Source organism: Crassostrea angulata, chromosome 10 (genome assembly GCF_025612915.1).
Source record: "Crassostrea angulata isolate pt1a10 chromosome 10, ASM2561291v2, whole genome shotgun sequence".
In the NCBI taxonomy this organism is placed as follows: domain Eukaryota; kingdom Metazoa; phylum Mollusca; class Bivalvia; order Ostreida; family Ostreidae; genus Magallana; species Magallana angulata.
In genome coordinates this window covers 16361213-16380528 of record NC_069120.1, presented here as the reverse complement: position 1 = coordinate 16380528, position 19316 = coordinate 16361213, and the positions used below count along the sequence as shown (strand labels likewise).

Genomic DNA, 19316 nt, shown 5'->3' with positions numbered 1-19316 from the left:
ATTAAAATAATTTTTGATAAAACTATAAAATAATCCCAATATAAATCTTATTCAGTTATTCTACAAGTCAAAAATAAAAGACGTTAACAGTAAATTTTTGAAATCTACCAAAAATAAAATAAAATATAAATCTTATTCAGTTATTCTACATGTCAAAAATAAAAGATGTTCACAGTAAATTTTTGAAATCTACCAAAAATAAAATAAAACTATGTTTTATATATTTTGTTGTTTATTTATAATTATACTGTACAATAATGATTGATCCAATGCCTATAAAACGTTTGCACAATGCACATGTATTAATATCACAATTGTCAAGGCAAAATCAACAACAGAAAATATATGAGAATGAATGGTACATGCTATAATGACCATCTGTGTCAGAAAGATGCATCTCATTCCCTAACAAGCAAATCTTTTATTTCTCCTATAAACGGAACAAAAGAAATGTTGCCAAAATACAGAAATCTTAAAACAGAAAATAACACAGAATTATGATTTCAAGCATAATGTACATTAAAAAATAAGACTTTGTCTATACATTATACACTTAATACAACAGCACCTGTATGTCTTTATTTCTTTTGGCAGAAAACGAATCAAGGATACATTATATAATTGTATTAGATGTCTCATAAGTTTCCACAGTAAATCTGATATTGTTTTTGAAGTGTACAATTATGTTTGAACATAATAGAAGTGAGCTTCCATATTAGTTGACCGATTCGAACATAGTGAAGTCTGTGTGAATAAATAATTCTGAGCAAACTTTCAAATTTTCACGTTGTCATGGACAATCAGATCCTGAAATTTTATTCTCTGAAAAATAGAGATGCTATCCTACACGAATGTTCTTATGTCTCACTGCATTGAGTTTAGCTACCCTGAACTGTTGGTATGGTATTCCTCTAATGACTGAAACGTAATGCCCATTCCTGAAATACTTGTAATACATGTACATATGTAACTGACATTTCATAATCAACAAAATCAACATAAATAAAAGATTATGATATCACAAAAAGCTGGTAACAATTGAATTAAAATGAAACCAATGCGTGTATATTAGCCTTACATTACACTGTAAATGTGCTGAGTGCTACTGAATGCAACTGCAAATATTGTTATGTTCAGATCTCTGATATCACTGAAAATACTGCTATTGCTGCTACAGCATAGCACAAAAAGAGAAGAGAACTGTTTTATACTTTCATCCACATAAATTCCTGCAGTGATACAACATTTAAACGTTTTGTTCTGAGGCAACATTGAGGTCATATAAATTATTAAACAAATAAAAACATGGACATAGTGATGAGGATCAAGTTACAGATCCAAGATAATCTCACTGGTAGAAGAGCCGTCATTGTACACAACCTACAGCACATTTAATCGACTAATTACAGAACGTAAATTATCTCTCTGAAATTTCTGAAATCTGACACATTTATAGAAAATACAACCATATCGTAACCACTGACAGTTTTCACTTTGGATGTATACACTAAGAAATGTTTTACTTATAAGACTCGTTAGTTTGAACCACAGAAAAACTAATAAGATAATAAAAAAAAATTTTAAAAAAATAAAATTTGTCTATCTAAATTCAGTTACTATGATGCACACGAAAAATTTCTCATAAATGATGCTATAGAGTCTAGTAAGCATATTGAGAAAAAAATGTTGCTTCACACTGAAAATTATTGAAAAAAAGTTGTTAAACAGATATTGCAACATAATACTGAAATCTAACTTTTGGCAAATTTTAACACAATTGCTGCAAGCATAGCACATCCTGTATGTTGTCTATCAATTTTCTTCAAATTCAATGAAAGCCTGACACTTTCCCGGTGATAAATCTATGGCACATTGACTTCTTATGACACTTATCAGCACTTCATCTCAACACTCTCATTTTGTTCAAACAAATATCAAACTATCCCTGACATAATGATTTTTTAAAAAAAATTCCTAACATAAAGGAACACATAGAGGTCTGAATGAAATGCATCTTATTCAGTGTCAGATTATCAAATCTTTTATAGGTGGTTCATATGCACATACACATACATGTATGTGAAATCAATGAGATAATCTGCTAGTAAAGTTAAGCATGAAAATAATTTAAAACTGTCCTGCATAAATACAGAACACTAAATGTGCAACATGTATATAATACATCTGATATTAAAAATCTGTCAATGATTAAAACTCTTAATGATAGTCTTTAGAACAGCTCTGCTGCATATAAAAAAATCTGATGATATAAAACTTTAAGGTGATTCATTTCTCATCAATTTTTCATTCAAATCTTCCTTCTTCTGTGGTAAGATTTGTAACCGTATGATGAGTTCTTCACCGGCTTTTTTCTGTTGTTTTCTGGAGCCTGTCACTCTGATTGGATAGCTTGTCAACTACCTGTAGATCTCGCATCTGATTGGATAAGAAGTTTATGCCAGTTTCTTTCTTCTTTAAACTGATTGGATAGAAAACCTGTTAATGTTCATGATGTGCTGGTGATTGGCTGAAACAGCTCTGCTTATTTTATGAGCAATAACCCACAGAACATTATTTTGATTATCCTCACATAAAAAATGCAACTTGACATCTTTTGTCCATCCAATGAGAATGACATAGATATCAAACTCTGATGGAAAAAAAAAACCGGACTAGTTCCTCCACATTAAAAGCTTTGACAAGATGCTGTATTCCAGCTATTACTGACCACCTCACTGTTTTTCAGTGTTTTAACTCAAGATATCGCACATTCACTGGCTTTAGCTGGATCGCGTGGCTGAGTGGGGCTAAGCTCAGGGGAGCTGTCTGGGTTCTTGGTGTGAATTGTCTGTAACACCGGGGACAGCTGTTCACTGTCACTGCTCTCATCGTTCATCACAGAGGTACTCAGCTGTAATGTCGGAGGAGTTTGTTCTGCAAGCTTCCCTAACACCTGAATCTGCTTTCTTATGAAGTGTAGGAATGGTTTATACCCCAGGCTGAAATGCATAAAATTCATATCACAAATTTTATTAGAAATGTGTGATATCACATATTATTATACTTTCATGTTAAATACTGAAATCTGATTGGTTTAGACGCAGTTGATAATCCGTTCTATTACCCTCAGCATTAGCAACACACTTAGAAACGGGTAACACAACAAATTGTTACATGCGCGTAAGTTATGCGCGTACAGTTCGCCGTAGAATTCATGTCATTTCTATATAAAAGCAGTAAAAATATTCTCTAAAATTAAGACATTCAGTATAATAAAATAAATAGTGCGTGTTTGGGAGGATAACAGTTGAAATTGACACCCCTCGAAAACCATTGTCAACCTCCGCTTCGCATCGGTTGACAATGGTTTCCTCAGGGTGTCAATTTCAATTGTTACCCTCCCAAACAGGCACTATTTACATAATGTATCTACATTATTTCACACAAAAGATTCAATTATTTTGTCATTTGTTTTAATTCTCAAAATATTGATTTAAGAGGGCTGGCTGGTTGTGACCATTTTTAGGCTTTCTTTTCCTCCTTTAAACAAAGAGCTCTAGACATATAGGGAAATGTTCAAATTTTAAAGCTCAACTATTTGAAGGTTTTCTTTACTAAGTAGTAGTTCACATAAATCCAAATATCATATTTAAAAGTTTAAGGCAAATCTAATTGTTGATTTGCTGACCATCCAGCCTCCTTGAAGAATATAAACAACTTTGCTTGTTTTAACTGAGTACAGGGTGTGTTACTGACCACTCAGTGTCTGCCCAGAGTTCCAAGTATGAGATTCCCTCCCTCATCCTGGCCACCATCTCTAGGGGCGTGTCCGTCATGCTGGCGGTGTTCACAGTCCTCACCACAGCCTCCACGTCACGCAGCACAAGGGAGATAATCAGCGCCCACTCCAGACAACCGGCCTCCAATAGAATTTGCAGCAGGTACCTACAATTTTTAAATACCGGTACTTCAACTTTATACCTGCTCTTTTAAAACTGATAGAGAGTTCATTATTGTTATCCAACTTTTATTCGCCCTCCAACTGATTTAAAGGAGATAAACTGCTTCACAGCGACTAATTTTTGCAATCAAAATGATGATTATTTCAACAGAACTATATATACCAGAACCATTTAATGACCGGTTTGCCAAGGAAAATATTTGCAACCGTGAGGCTCTCGCAAACCTGCTGCAAAATTTTGTCACAGGCAAATAAAAGTTTGAATACAGTAGTTTTTAGTATCTTCACTAAACAAAAATGAAATTGAAATTTCAACACCACAGCCAGGATTGTTGTCCCTGCTCTTAAAGTTCTTAACAAATGTTAATTTAGTCAAAAAATAAGTTCAAAATCAGTTTTAACTTTTACAATACATGTCATAATAGAAATGTAATATTTTTCTGTCACAAAATTGGCAAAAGACATTAATATATGTACTACATGTACAGGTAGGTCTTTTACCTGAGTTCCATTTCTGACTGGCGGGGTCCTTTATTGGCCATCTCCTGGGACAGAATCTCCAGCTCTGGGGACAGAGTGTCCTGGGAAGAGGACTCAGTCATGTAGTCTAGTTCTCCAAGCAGAGAGCTGGTGTCCGAGATATCCAGGGTGGTGGCAAGACTGCTTTCTTCAGCTTTACAAGAGTGTAACTTACATTAATACTAGTACTCGCTCCTTTCATAGGCTATTCTTGTTTTAATGAAAATTGCTTTACCGGTACTTGAGAAAATGTAGTTTGTAGTATGTACAATAATGATCATATTCTTACTTTTGATGACCTGGGGCTTTAGTTCTACATCATTAGACAGGTTCTGGGATAAGTTGAGTGGGGAGGGGGACTGTAGGGTCCCTAAGTACCTATGGTACTCTGTGTCATTGTTGTGTGCCCCTACATTGACCGTGGGGAGGTTCTCTGCATCCAACAAAGATAAGGAAGCCAGACTCGAAGTGGAGACTGTCAACACAAAAAGATAATCCATCTTTTAAAAATCTTGGATCTTAATTTATAAATACATGTAATTTGGTCTCTCTTTTGCAGCAAACCTTTCTTGGTCATATGGAATAAATCAATATTAACCTGCACATGACTGTATTGTACTACAGCTGGTAGTAAATTTGTTCTCATTAAGCCATGCCATAATTAGAAAGAAGAATGACATATGCAAAGCACTTACAAGTTTTATTCTTGAGCTGCTGGAAAACATGATATGATAAAATGGGAAGAGGCCACTCAAACTGGTGGTGAATATCTTTCACTGCTCTGACAAAATCCTCAACTTTTGCACCCTTTAACCTGTAGATAAATACAAAAACTCATTAAAGTGTTGTTGAGAAAATGTGTAAAACTGATGAACAACTAACTTGTCAAGTTTCTTGACCTACCTCTCTCTTTTCAGAAATGAGACTAGATGAAAGTCCTCTGTGTTGGCACTAAAATACCCCATGTCCCGTAAATGATTTGTCTCCAGAAGTTTACGACAATGCCGACAGAGAATCATATCTATGTACATCTGATCTGGAGCCCCTTCTTCCTTTGGCTTGGGTGGTGGTCTGTGACAAAATTAATAATTAAACTTGCTTTTTTTTTAACCGACAAAAGTTTATAGGCATCATTGCGGAAGAGATTGAAGACAATAAAAAGAAACTTACTTTTTGACACTGAATATATTATCGGAGAAGGTATGCTTGAGTTTGGGTTTGCTCCCCTTTGGCACATTTTCTGAGTAATCTGCCCCTGTCATGCTGGAGCTTCGCAGCCTGTTGACATTGCTAACATTACTAACGTTACTGACAGTGGAGAAACTGAACCCGTCTGCCTCCGAGGGCATGATGGGAGGACTAGGGACCCCGGAGTGGTAGGACTTGGAGGAGGGAGTCCTCGAGGAGGTCAAAATCGGAGGGGTACTGGCCTCTGAAGGATCTAAAAATTTAGTGCAGTGTGTTTATGCATCATTCGAACATTTTTTAATTCATAGCAAACAAAATCATTACTTTTTTTAAAGAAAACTGTAAATACAAATATTCAATTTATTCAAACATCTTTTATTTCTTAGTGAAAAAATTGTATTTTAATTTAACAAAAATTTGATATGATCAAAATTACCGATTGCCTTCAAAAAGCGGACTAGATCTCGAGCAAGATCCCACTTTCCCCTCTCAAGTGATTGATCCAGTAACAAAGTAGCATGCTGAAACAAACGAATATAAAATCTGATAAATGTGCCCCGTTCAACATTGACACTATTAAATGATGTGGAAATCCCATGATGCAAACAAATTGTCAAATTAACCAGGTAACCATGTTTACGATACCTGTCGACTAATGATTGGCCGCTCTAAATTCTGTAGGATGATGAGATACGAGGCAGCAGTCTCCAACTCCTCACTCACGATACATTGCTGAAATATCATCATAATCATATTGATTTGATTTAGTGTTTCCAGAAAAGCATGAAAAAACACTGTTCTGGAAATCATTTTTACTCTCAATATTTGCACTCAATATTTATTAACAATTACATATATGTAGATTTTTTTTTCACAAAATTTCATTATGCAAAGATAATTTCTTGTTAATGAGAGCAAAAAAATAATCTCATGACATTGTACTGACCTCAAACAATTCTTTGGGGTTACCAACCACAGAGAACAGATGGGGCCACAGAGCAACCTCTGTTTTCCTAGCACAGTGAACAATTGTTTGTAGAAATTCTGGAAACTCCTGAATGAAGGCAACGACTCTGGGCAGCAAAGGGTCTGTAAAATAGAAAAGGCAGTCAGGGTTGTATCATATACTGCATCAAACGTCTATTGATAAAATTCTGAACAGACAAACATCACTGCCCATTTCCATTGAGTGACACAATTGTTTATGGAAAATCAACAAGACTCTCTCTAAAAATATACGCTGAATTTATTAAATTGTCAGAGCATAATTTTTACACTTTCTTGCCACGTAATAGAGGTAAAGAGTAGGACATGGAATTCAATTGTGTGATATGTGCAAGATTCATACCAGGAATAGGCTCTTTTGATGTGGCCTCAGCTTCTAAAACTTCATGCAACAACAACTCCAGGACATGTGGGAAATAGGACAATTCTGTACAACATCTGGCTAAATCCAAGGCATTCACTCCCAAACTGAAAGTAGGTAATACAGTTAGACATACTCAAAGATTGCTAAGAATAACGATATATGTGCTTGTATTGAAAATGTGAAGCAAGAAATAAATTCGAATAATGAATACCAGTGAATATCTTACAAACGATGTTTAACTTACTTTCGCCGAAGAAGTTGTCTTAGTATGTGGTGAAGGTAGATTTGACTCTGTTAAAAAAAAAGTTGTAATGGAAGTCAACCAAATCTAGAGATAAAAAGTGTGGAAAAACACTCATAAAAACAAAACCAAAGACTTTACCTTTTAAAACTTGTGTGCTTAAGAATTCTACTTATAATAATTTAATTCCATTTAATTTGTAAAAAAAAAAAATTATAGCAAAGTGTTAAATCTAAATGACTGTCAAACAACTCACAGTTCTCTCCACGATACAGAAGGGAAGATTTTGGACTGATTTCTTTGTATCTTCACTGGGAGGCTTGTAAGTCACACCATCACTGGCTGCCCCTAATATCACAGCATCCTCAAATAAAACAGCTGAAATTGTAATAAACATGATCAGATCAATCATACATTGAATTAATTTACCAACATGTGATTTCTGCAAAATATATCAGCACTACATTTACCATGATTTTAATTTTTCAAAATTAAGATTTTGTCAAGTCCAACTTGTAAAACTATTTTGCATAGGATACTCTAATTTAGTTGTCTCTACCTAGAGGATATATGTCTACCCTGAATGGCAGCATGATGCGCTTCGACATGAAGTTGTGAGTTTTGCCTTCATGTTTAGGATATAAAGGTAACCACACCTGAAATTATCCAGAATGAAAAGAAATTAAACTTTAAGTCAATGAAATGGGATGTACATATCAAGTTGTCTATTTCAGTATCACTGTCAGTTTCTCTGACCTTCATCCCCTGGGCCCCACAGCCTAGCCACAGTGCCTCCATCAGCTGGGATTTACTCTGATTTGTCCGAGAAGTGGACCACATATTCTCTACATTAGTTGCAACCACAGCTGGAGCTCCAAAGGATTGCTGAAATAATATCAAATTTATTCCAGTTAACAATTTACTTTCTTGAGTTTAAATAAAGTTGGATTTATACATATCATTCCAATTCTGATAAAGTTTCTTTATACTATTACAACACAATTTTCTTAATCAAAAGTGACATACAGGTTTGGCTTTATTTTGTTTTGCCTGGACCTGTGCCCCTGGTTCATCTCTCTGAAACATCAGCAACTTTCCAGCAACATTAAGCAACAAGCACTCAGAGTCTCTGCTGGGCTGGGCTGATCGACTTCCTACAACAAGAGATATTTCATTTCATTAATTAAATTAAAAAATGGTTTATATTTAACCAAGTATTTTCAATTACAGAGAGAGAGGGACCTTACCAAATTTCTCTGTCCTGAGGGAGGTGAGAGCCAGCCCCGATACACACACAGGGTGGGGGATATAGTTCCCCAGGGACACCTCCTGGATCTTAATTAACTCCATCAGAGGATCTATGAACACAAAGCACTTCTTTAAAACACACCCAAAAGAATTGCAAAATACAAAGCAACATTAAAAAACACAAATATTTCCCCCCTTATTGTCATCATTCAACAAATTTATGTGGAATCTTGTCACTACATTTACATTTACAAAAACTGTGAAATAAAATCTGTAGTTTTAAGCCATCTTACTTTTTTGAGAATTCTTTCGCTCCATGTTGTACAACATAATATGAGAATCTATGCAGAAGATGATGAGAATATCTCTGAACGTGTTGAGCAGCAGAATCTGAGAGGGAACCTTGGTGATCACAGCAAATGTGTTGTCTAACTTAGTGTTCTTTGGATAACAGCGGATCTAAAACCACAAATATTCAGGTTAAAAAATCAGCAAATGTACAAATATCAATCATGGACCATAAGTAATTTTTAGATTCTACAGATATGACATATGTAAAACCCATTAGAATTGGTCTTCAATGCAGATGCAATAATCTTAATTGATTAACAAGACCTTTTTTAGCATTCCAAAGTGTCCATTACCTCGTCCCTTTGCCCAATAATGTTGTAACAAGCCACACAGATAAAATCCTTCCACCATGTCATCCCTCCAGACACAACCAAATCCTTTTCCTAATAAACAATCAACAATTAAAAGGTTATATTTGTCTGTACTCATTAATAGTGGTGTATTTTGTCAAAGACCTTATACAGTTACATGTACCTGTGTTTCGTTGCCAAACAGTTTCCACTTTCGGGTGGAGAATGTGTAATGAGCCAGCCCCGTCTTACCAGCCACGGCCACACACTGACCCGTCTTGTCCACCGCTGCATACTGTAACATATGTGTGTACACTTTATATCAAGGCATCATGTCCATCAGTAATAAAATACAAGTGTCCAGTAAGTACAGATCATGTACCGTACATGTTCTAGTGCACGCATGACAATGTAAATTAATTCACTTCATTTTAGTAAAGATGTATGTAAAACTTAATTCTTTCATATCTTAGGTAACACAATGATAAAGCTTAATGTAAGACCACTGATGTAAAACCTACCCTGATTGGCCAGTTAGCACCCAGGTAAGTGTGAGAAATGGGGATGATTTGCCAGATTTTGTTTCCTATTGACATCAGTGATTGGCTGCTGTCTTGACAACCACCATTCTGGGAGGCACAACCATCACTTATGCTCATGTATAGTCTGTCCTCTCCTTGCAGGAAAACATGTTCGTGATTTGTCTGAAAAAAATAGAGAGGAATTAAATCTGTTACACAGAATGGTATTTATAATGACATATTGTAAGTACTGGTACATGTGTATTACAAAGTAAAAATTCAATACTATCCTCTTTTGTTAGATCTATTATTTCTATTTATTTTTTCCCCGGAATCTCCATTATTAAAATACTTGACTATTACAAAGATTTGTATTTGGCATTGCAACAACAAGTGAACATGATTATCAAAGAAAATGAGATTGTAAGAACTACAAACTGATACATACTACACATGGATTAACAGTGAGAGCACTTTTGACAAACTGCAGCTGCATCACATTGGTAATGCTGTGATTATCCTGTTCTGTCTCCGCAAAGCCATTGACACCCTGTTCCTCCTGACAAACAATCCATAACTGGTAGCCCTCCAGACCCCATTCCTGTCAATGGAAATCACATTGAGTGTAAAAACATAAAAAATTTACATTTCGAGTATTTACCAGGAAGGAAAATCTATTAGCTCAACTATTACCATAGATAAGACAGGTGGTGGAAACAACTTTGGACTGTCACTTGGATACCTGCAAAAATTCCAAATATAAGGCTTTAGGTGTGGAATACAACAAATACCATCCCATAAAATGCTTCGTGAGAAAATCTACTCTTACGGAATACCGCTAAACCCTAATTTTGTTTGAGTAACTTACAGATCTCCACCAAGTGAACAAAGCAGCAGGGCACCAAACACACTCCACAAGGAGAAGCCACCATTCTTCCAGCAGACCGCTACAGCAGTGCCATCTGGTGTCCACTTCATGCATTTTACAGGACCTGCTTTCTGACAGGCATCTGTGAATTGTTCCATACAAATGTTCTTAATGTCAACAATTTAGATTTCTCCCCAAAGCCCCATCTCATACTTGCTAAATAATGATATTTATTGTGATAAAAACATTTATTTACCCACATGTAGTTTGGATTATCATGTTCATGTGGTTAAGTTATAAATTTAAGTTATTAAAAAAGTTATATGGTTGGAGTGGGAATGGAGAGTTCTAAGGTCATTTAATTAACTACCTACTGGGTAATTCTGGTATATAAGATTTGTAAATTGAACCTACCTGGGTAATCTTTACTGGAGACGTGTAACTTGTAAGACAGTTCTATTGTGCCCTCCACTTCATTGATCACATATACAGCACCAATCCCACTGAAATACAGAATGAGATAGAATACATTTTCTGTTGTTTTATGTATCTAAAAGTCAAGATATAGTAAATGAAAGATGCCTACAGGTTTATGAAATTCATGATATAAATTCTTTCAATGATGCTTTATAACAATAGCTTTGTTTGATAGGGTGTACCGGGGCCTAAATTTATGGTAAACACAATGAAAAATCATGGACCATTTACTGTGAAATATGAAGGATAAAAGTGAATTAAATATAGGTACCGTGATTACTTTTCCTGTGATTAAATATAGAATGTCAAAATATTGTTTTATTTTCTACATAATTCCTTTAAAGCTGTAAAATATGGGAAAAAATTTATCAAATCAATTATGATGTCATAATGGTTCTAGCACAAAAAAGACTGTCTGGAATCATTTACTAGAACTTGACCTTAAGGAATAGAGGACTGCCATGATTTTGAGATAAAAAATCAAGGTCAAACTATTCTTGGCAAAAAAAGATACAGGACTACCATGATATTGAGGTCAAAGGTCTAGGTAAAACTACTCTGGACAACAAAAAATAGGACTGTTTATGGCCATGATTTTGAGGTCAAAGGTCAAGGTCAAACTACCTTGGACATAAAGATATTATCTGTTTAATTTTCTTAACCAATTTGTTTTCCTGCTCAGAATGTTTTGGAGAAAGTTTTTTAAAAAGTTCCAATCACTATTTTCAATATTTTCAATATTGCCAAAAACATAAGCATATGGCAGGGTTGTCTCTAAAAATTGAAGTAGAAGGGAGAAATAAAAAAGTAGAAGGGGATCTGGAGGTCTAGCTTATAGCTAGATTGTGTTTGAAATGCAATAATAGACGGGTAATAATGTCACTTTAGGCGGGGGAATTCCCCGCCTTCCGGGTCTTAGAGACAACCCTGATATGGGGACGTTTAACTGGTTGAAAAGTACATAAACATTCCACATCAAAGAGATAGTCATAAAAACCAACTAAACACCAGAATTCAATAAAGTTAAAAACATTGAAAATGTGGTCTAAAATATTTTCTACAAGAATGTTTAACCACAAGTCAATAACTCATAAGTTATTTGCAAGTTAACAATACCTGGCCCCACATTTAGAACCAACTCATTGTCTACCATAAAGTCTAGAATAAAAATTCTACCGCTTAAGGATTATACCTCTGCTAAAAAAAATATCAGCATAATAAGTGTATATATATGCAAAATTATTGAAGAGAAGTTTCAGGAATAAGCACTATCTTTTTCATGGTAAGGCATCAAAAGATTTGCTGGGTTTCATAATTATCACATTTTTTATTACCAGTTAACACATTGTTACATTATCTACAAAATAATTGTTGCAGAAACAGGATAATTATTTCAAATCTGCTACAAAATGTTACTGTGTTCACACAATCCAGATCTTAATGACACTTGTTGTCAAGCATAAAATGTCAATAGTCATTTATCTGTTATCTTCATGGTAAAAAAATTCAAATTAGGTGTTACACTAGATAAGGTAATAAAAACTTCCCAATACATCCTCATAAAAGCAACAAAAAATCAATTTTTAGATACCGTACTTATCTCAAAGATACATCTTTTTTTTCATAATTATTTTGCTTATACATTATTTTTTTGATGTTGAATACATAAGTACAGGGACATTACCTCTTGCATCCAAAGGCCATCAAGCGGTACCTGTGATTGACAGCTACACAGGTGGCGTCCGTCAGCCCTGTCACCCAGACTCCCTGGGGCACCTACAAATCAATGCGTAGAATGCATCAGCTTAAAGTAATGTTACCAAGAATAGCCTGTCACTTCCTGAAAGGTTGGTGCCATCCCACAGGGGTTCCAACTCAATCAACAAAAAGACATTTTTTTGTTATAGGCTACTGCTGTGATGCAATGTAAAATGCTGCAGCTCTATCAATTGATTCACACAAAGTTGCACTTTTTTATGAATGTTAATTGAAATGGTGACATAGTCAGGGGATTTGTTCTTACTGAAAATCGCTCTTTTTCTCAAAAAAAAAAATATATCAGAGGATCAAGTCTACTAAGAAATACTCCTTAGAAAATTCTCTTCCATTAAAAAGCAGATAACGACGACTAAAGAAGGATAATGATTGTTGGGCATGGCTTCACTCATTATGTTCTCTGTGGAGTGTGGATAGTCTTCAGGACACACGAGATGTTCCTAAGTTTTAGATAATTTTCCTTGATAAATTATTCCTTATTTATTTGCATTTAAACTTGCCAATGCACAAAAATTTAGGATACATTACTAGACTATTTTTGGAGTTAAAACATTTTAAATTTTCCTTATAATATCATGCAAAATGCTATAGAATGCTTACAAATAAAGTATATATTATTTTCAATTGAAAAAATTTTCCAAATAATATAACTTGTAAATTTAATTATGGAATTACAAAGTTGAAAATCTTCACATTGGGGAGATAAGAAAAAATAGAAAATAATAGAAGATAGGTGGTATTTGACCTTTAAAGACACCAGTGGCATCACTTACACTGTTTTCCACCTTTATGGAGGGTGGAATAACAAACAAAGCCTTTCCACTAGAAAGCACCAGGGTGTAACCGCCAATGATTGGACTGTATTCCATCTGCTGGACACAGCCATCTTCTTCTGTCAACTTACAAGCTGAAACAATTTTCATTTGTATTTTTGTGATTTTTTTCTCATTAATTCAAAGTAATACCATTGAATCATCATTGTTCGTGGGGTACCAATATTCATGGCTCTTATTGGTAAACCTTGCCCACAAATTCAATCCCCACAAACTTACATACATGCATTTGTTTAATATTCATCAAAACTATACCCAAATTTCTACCAATGAAATTACGAACCAGGAAAAATTTGGCTACCCACGAACATTGACCCCAATGAAATAAATCATTTCACAGTATGCTACTAATTCATGAACATTAGGAGTTCATATTTGTAGGATTTCCCAATTAGTTCTAGGACAGTTAATATGCTAAGAAATGATTCATTAGTAAAGTGGAGTCTTTCTTTGGGGGTTCTCCCTATTGATTTGAAAACTGGATAATATGCTACTAGTTGACTTGCAGGTGGAGTCCATCTTTTGACTGTTTCAGTACCTTTAGTTTGATGGAAGTCCAACGAAGCAGGAAACCCACGTATATGAAATGAAGCCTTTTGATTTACAGAGGCATTCCACTTGATGCGATGTAAAGAGCCTTCTTCTGTAGCCACCATAATTTCCTCTCGAACACACAAACAGCTAATTAAAAAGACATATTTGACATTGATCATTATGATTATCACATGTAAAGCTATACATCATACATACTTTACAAGAAATATCAATACACATTTATTAATAATCATGCTCTACCAATGAGTTTGTTCAATCAAATTTCAAGAATATGCATGGTGATAATTGAGAGAATAAGCGAGTCATACCAAGTGATGTTGGCAGGGAGCTGCATTTTGGCCACCAGTGTGACCCTGATGGCTGGGATGCTGTCACTGTCTGGGATCCCATTGATGTCCCGCTTGGGGGTCTGATTTCTATCAAAACCAAACAGTCTTAGTAATCTGGTCTACGGTTTATAATAAACTAAATCTATTCATTTCAGTGAAGTATTACAATTATTATCAATATCTGAGTAATTAGACATGCTACTTACTTGCCCTCATGTTGAACATACAAACAATGGTGGTTTGGCACAGATACATCCAGCTCCACTTTGAAGAACAGGAGTGTTAACTTTGAGGTCTAAAATAACAAGCCGAAATTGGTTAGTGAGTAATTATAATGACATATGTCTTGGAAATAAGCAAATAATTAACATTTTATTGAACATTTACAAAAACTAACATTTCAAATGTATTTGCAAAGCATTTGAGTATGGAGATAAGCAAATAACATCATTAACATTTTATTGAAAATTTACAAAAACTAACAATTCAAATGTATTTGCAAAGCATTTGAGTATGGAGTTGATAAAAAAGGATATGTCTTTATATCTGACACCAGACAAAAATGTTTTATTCTTGTTTCCAAATTCAAAATATGAAATTATCTTTATCTACCGGTATATCATCAATCTCATAGAGATAAAGCAATTGAATACATGTACATGTAATTCGAAGCTTACCAAAATTTTTGCCCACTAGACTAGGAGACTTCAAAAAATGTGCAAAAGCTTACGGAAAACTCTAATAACCAACCAAAAACTAGCTTGTTCATTTACTTACCAGAACAGCTATCATAGAGGAATCTGGCTTCCATTCCACCAATTTGAAGGTCCCCTCTGAGACAGTTTCTTTGTAAGGATGTATGTAGCTGACTATCTGTACTGAGGGCTTAATAAACAGAAAAAGAGTCACTTATAGAACCAAAACCATATGATGTTTTATATGTACATTAAAATATACAAATACCAAGCAAGTATACTTCAGTGGCCATGTATAGACTTGTATTGCCAGCAAAACCATATTTTCAGTTGGTCCGTTAAATAAGGCAAACTGGGTACGTTGATGGACAAATCATGAATTTAAATCAAATATATGCCAGTGTTTTGTTCCTAGAAAAATGGTATGATAATCTTAAAATTACTAACCACCCTCACCCCCCCCCCCAATCTTGTTTTTTATAACTGCAGTGAACTATTCACAATTATCTGATACAAAGATTTAAGCTAATCAATGCCATGTTTTAATTGATGAATTTGATTAATTTCAAATGCTATAGCAGGCAAAGTTTAAGCCATTTGGTTACTGCATATTTTCTTGCAGAACTACGAAAATACTACAACTCATGAGAGCTTCTCCTCAACTAATCAATAAAATTATCCTGTGTTCTTCAGTCCATCTACAAGTCTAGAGTATGTTGTGTTTCTGTGAAGAAAATCTTTCATGTTCAAAAGTATTTGTATCAAATGACAGTGCTTTACAGCCCCTGAACTGTACTATGCATCATTAAGATAATAAGAATTCCCCAATCTTTATCTAGATTGAATTACATTTAAAAATTTTTTTAGTTTATACACACTGTACAACGTTTATATCAAATTAATTAAAAGAAATTGCTTCTTATGATTACAAACTGTTATGTTCTATTTTGATATTGCACTAATTATGAACATCCTTTCAACATGTACATAAAATAAATCTCATTACTGCAAGTGCGGTATCTTGAACACAAGTGTTTCCTCCTTCATAAGAAACATCTATTTAAAAAAGTCATCTTTTTGATTGGCGGTACTATATATTTGTACTTTATACACTGACATTTCTAAAAAAATACTACACAAATGTAAAAAAAAAAGTGACAAAAAACACAGGCAAGTTTTTTTTAAAGAACTTAATATTGCATCAAAATTCTTTTCCAGACAAATTTCATCAAATTGCATCAAAAGATAAACTTGGTTTCATTAAATAGATACATCCTAAGCCATGTGTAGCAACAAGTGGGCCTTTGGCCTTCTCCCAGATCTCCCCATATTGTATGTACCTCTTATTCTATTTGTGATGCATTACCTTAAACCCTACAGAAAGCATAAACCTGTGAGTTTGAGGGGACACCTCATAAAATACCTATATCCTCAATGTTTTTGACATAATTGTAATGTTTTATACACAATGCCCGAGGCAAAGAGTTGATCTGGTTTCACAGAAAACAGACTACCTTTCACTTTTTTCTGCTAATTTAAACAATTGTGACTGATTACAATAAACTTGTGACTTTTCCGACATTGTGTACCTTAATCCATCATCTGGAATTAAGCATGAGTTACTAGGAACTTTGTAATACAAATATTCCATTAATCTTAAGTAATCAATTCACAATTTTTTTAAGTCTTCATGAAATATATTTAATCTACAGTATATAGATAGTGCCTGTTTGGGAGTATAAGTTATACTATAACAGTTGAAATTGACACCCCCAGAGAAAACCATTGTCAACCGACGCGAAGCATACAAGTAACTGACTTCTTTAGGAATGAAGTAAATTCTTAGAATCTCTTAGAGGCAAAAAATAATTTTAATAAATATTATTAAACTGGAATTTTTATTAACTAGGTTTCGCTGCTGCAATAAAAATTGAGCAAAATAAATTTTCTGTGTCAAGAGGTATGATTCTACGGCGAGCAGTTTACGCACATGTAACAATTCGTTATGTTACCCATTGCCAAGAGTGTTGCTAACACTAAGGGTAATAGAACAGATTATAAACAGCATCTTAACTAATCAGATTTCAGTATTTAACATGAAAGTATTATAATCTTAATTGTTTCAGACTATGAGACACAAATAGGGTTGGAGAGCAGGCAAAACCATTTAGGTCCTCTCAATGTTGATGTGTATTTAAGGCTTCTGTCATATTTAAATATAAAAACATGGAAAGCATCTTATGCTATAAGTAAATTAATGATCAATTCTTGAGTTGTTACAGATACTTGGGGACATTATGTCATCCTAACATCGTAATCACCATTTAAACAACAACCATTGTCCATGCACTTTACAACCATTTGGTACAAATTATCATTTATAGATTGTCAAAAACTGCAGTAGCTATTCATGAATTATAGTATATCAGAATAGAAGCAAATGGAGTTAGGCATGATAATTTACACAGCAGCATGCTATCTGGAGGAACATGTATTATAAAGAAATGAAAAGCAATTCAATGACCATATAGTAGATTTCTTTTGTCTTTTTTCACTTCATGAGGTTATGAACAAAAACCACGCAGCGACACTTAAGTTCCACAACCACCAGACTTTAACATAATGACCCTTCATTTTTAAACAGTTCTATGAAAACTTCCAAAACCTTCCTTGTCATGCATTTTGAGTTTCCAATTATAACAATGTTACTACCAGTATCAATTCTGCGTATGATTAAAATAGTGCAGGAAACAGTATCCATCTACTACTGTAACACATTTACTTAATTTCCTAGATTCAAACAAATGTCTCAGAGATTACTGGTACATGTCTAATACCTAAAGAAGGTCATTCTGTTTCATTATATGTGTATCATATGGTGTATACAGTATTAATACTACATCCCACATACAAGAGAGAGAGAGAGAGAGAGAGAGAGAGAGAGAGAGAGAGAGAGAGAGAGAGAGAGAGAGAGAGAGAGAGAGAGTCATAACTAAATATATGATGTATTTTGAAAAATCGCACCACAGAGGAATTCTTATGATAATCTAATCTAAGCCTAGCAATCAAGTAATTGCATGTTGATGTTATTTTCAACAAGATTAGTTAATACTGAAAAGGTTAATTTAAAAAATGAAGAAGATGCAATTATAATTGTTTCATATTGACATTTTTCTCTTGGATCTCTGCATAGGTTCTGTCACCATATCAACATACTATAGTACCATACACTTCTTATAATGTTGTCTCAACTTAGGTTATACTTAAACATCTTCTGTAGCTACATGTCCATTTATTTCTGGGTTCTTTTTATCAAATATTTATATAGGTAGCACAGTTGTAGTACACAATGAACTCAGAGCATCCAATGATTTCTCTGTCATAAAGTAAAATTCTGCATAAACTTAATCTATGTGTCTTTAATGTTCTGTTTCATTTTCTATGGCGATATAAATTTTGAAACTAAAATTTCTCTCAGTACTTGACTGTTTGGAATATTTATGATATATTTTATAATGATTCTGGCAACACATTTGGTACTTTCAGACAAGGGGTTAAACCAAGGCTGAACTACCAATTTAACCGCATCTGAACCATCACATTTGTTGAATATCTATTTACCATGAGTTCTAAAGGCACAAGTGCTGAGGATTAATGTATTGGCAACTCTATATCTAATTTGTCTTTTGAAAATCAGCTGATTTTGCTTACCTTGCTGTACCAAATACTAAGGGTATCCTCTGTAATGATAGCAAACAGCATTCGGTCACAACTACTTATAACATACTGTAATGGCTTTGAACCCTTCTGTAGATTTTTCAAAAATTTTGGCCATCCTAGAGGGAAATACATTGTGGAAATTATAAATAATAACTTCTTCTGCCACAACGTCAAGTTTCGGTAGCCATATTTTCATTTTATTCATGCCTACTGTAAAAATAAATTCTATTGGATAAAAAGGGAATCCCCTGTCCAATCAACGGAGTCTTTTTATAGCGAGTACGTTTGCATGAAAAGGGGGTTCCCTCAAAATCGAGAACCGAAAGGTATTCAATTTTTTAGCTATCTTACATTCTTTTCTTTTATATTTCATCT

General features: G+C 34.1%; 1 protein-coding gene across 1 annotated transcript; it reads right to left on the bottom strand.

Annotated features, from left to right (window-relative positions):
* Positions 1-214: 214 nt before the first annotated feature.
* On the bottom strand, positions 215-19136 carry LOC128166600 (guanine nucleotide exchange factor subunit RIC1-like). Its single transcript, XM_052831875.1, has 32 exons — positions 18933-19136; positions 15304-15411; positions 14733-14821; positions 14506-14613; positions 14181-14323; positions 13583-13716; positions 12718-12809; positions 10971-11059; positions 10557-10698; positions 10382-10430; positions 10137-10289; positions 9689-9871; positions 9352-9462; positions 9171-9260; positions 8820-8985; positions 8526-8636; positions 8305-8432; positions 8035-8163; positions 7838-7934; positions 7535-7656; positions 7282-7328; positions 7017-7141; positions 6615-6757; positions 6314-6400; positions 6105-6189; positions 5651-5921; positions 5384-5551; positions 5176-5294; positions 4770-4955; positions 4463-4634; positions 3757-3945; positions 215-2999 (listed from the first exon to the last, which is right to left on the bottom strand). Exons 1-32 carry the CDS (start codon positions 19071-19073, stop codon positions 2756-2758), a joined length of 4221 nt encoding a protein of 1406 aa, XP_052687835.1. The 5' UTR covers positions 19074-19136; the 3' UTR covers positions 215-2755.
* Positions 19137-19316: the final 180 nt, after the last annotated feature.

Excerpts from the sequence above, each read along its gene's own strand:
- LOC128166600 (XM_052831875.1), bottom strand. The coding sequence starts at position 19,073 with ATGTATTTCCCTCTAGGATGGCCAAAATTTTTGAAAAATCTACAGAAG. Across the intron at positions 10,699-10,970 it reads CTCCAGTAAAGATTACCCAG|ATGCCTGTCAGAAAGCAGGT; the intron begins GTAGGTTCAATT and ends AACAATTCACAG. Across the intron at positions 10,290-10,381 it reads CACCACCTGTCTTATCTATG|GAATGGGGTCTGGAGGGCTA; the intron begins GTAATAGTTGAG and ends TTCCATTGACAG.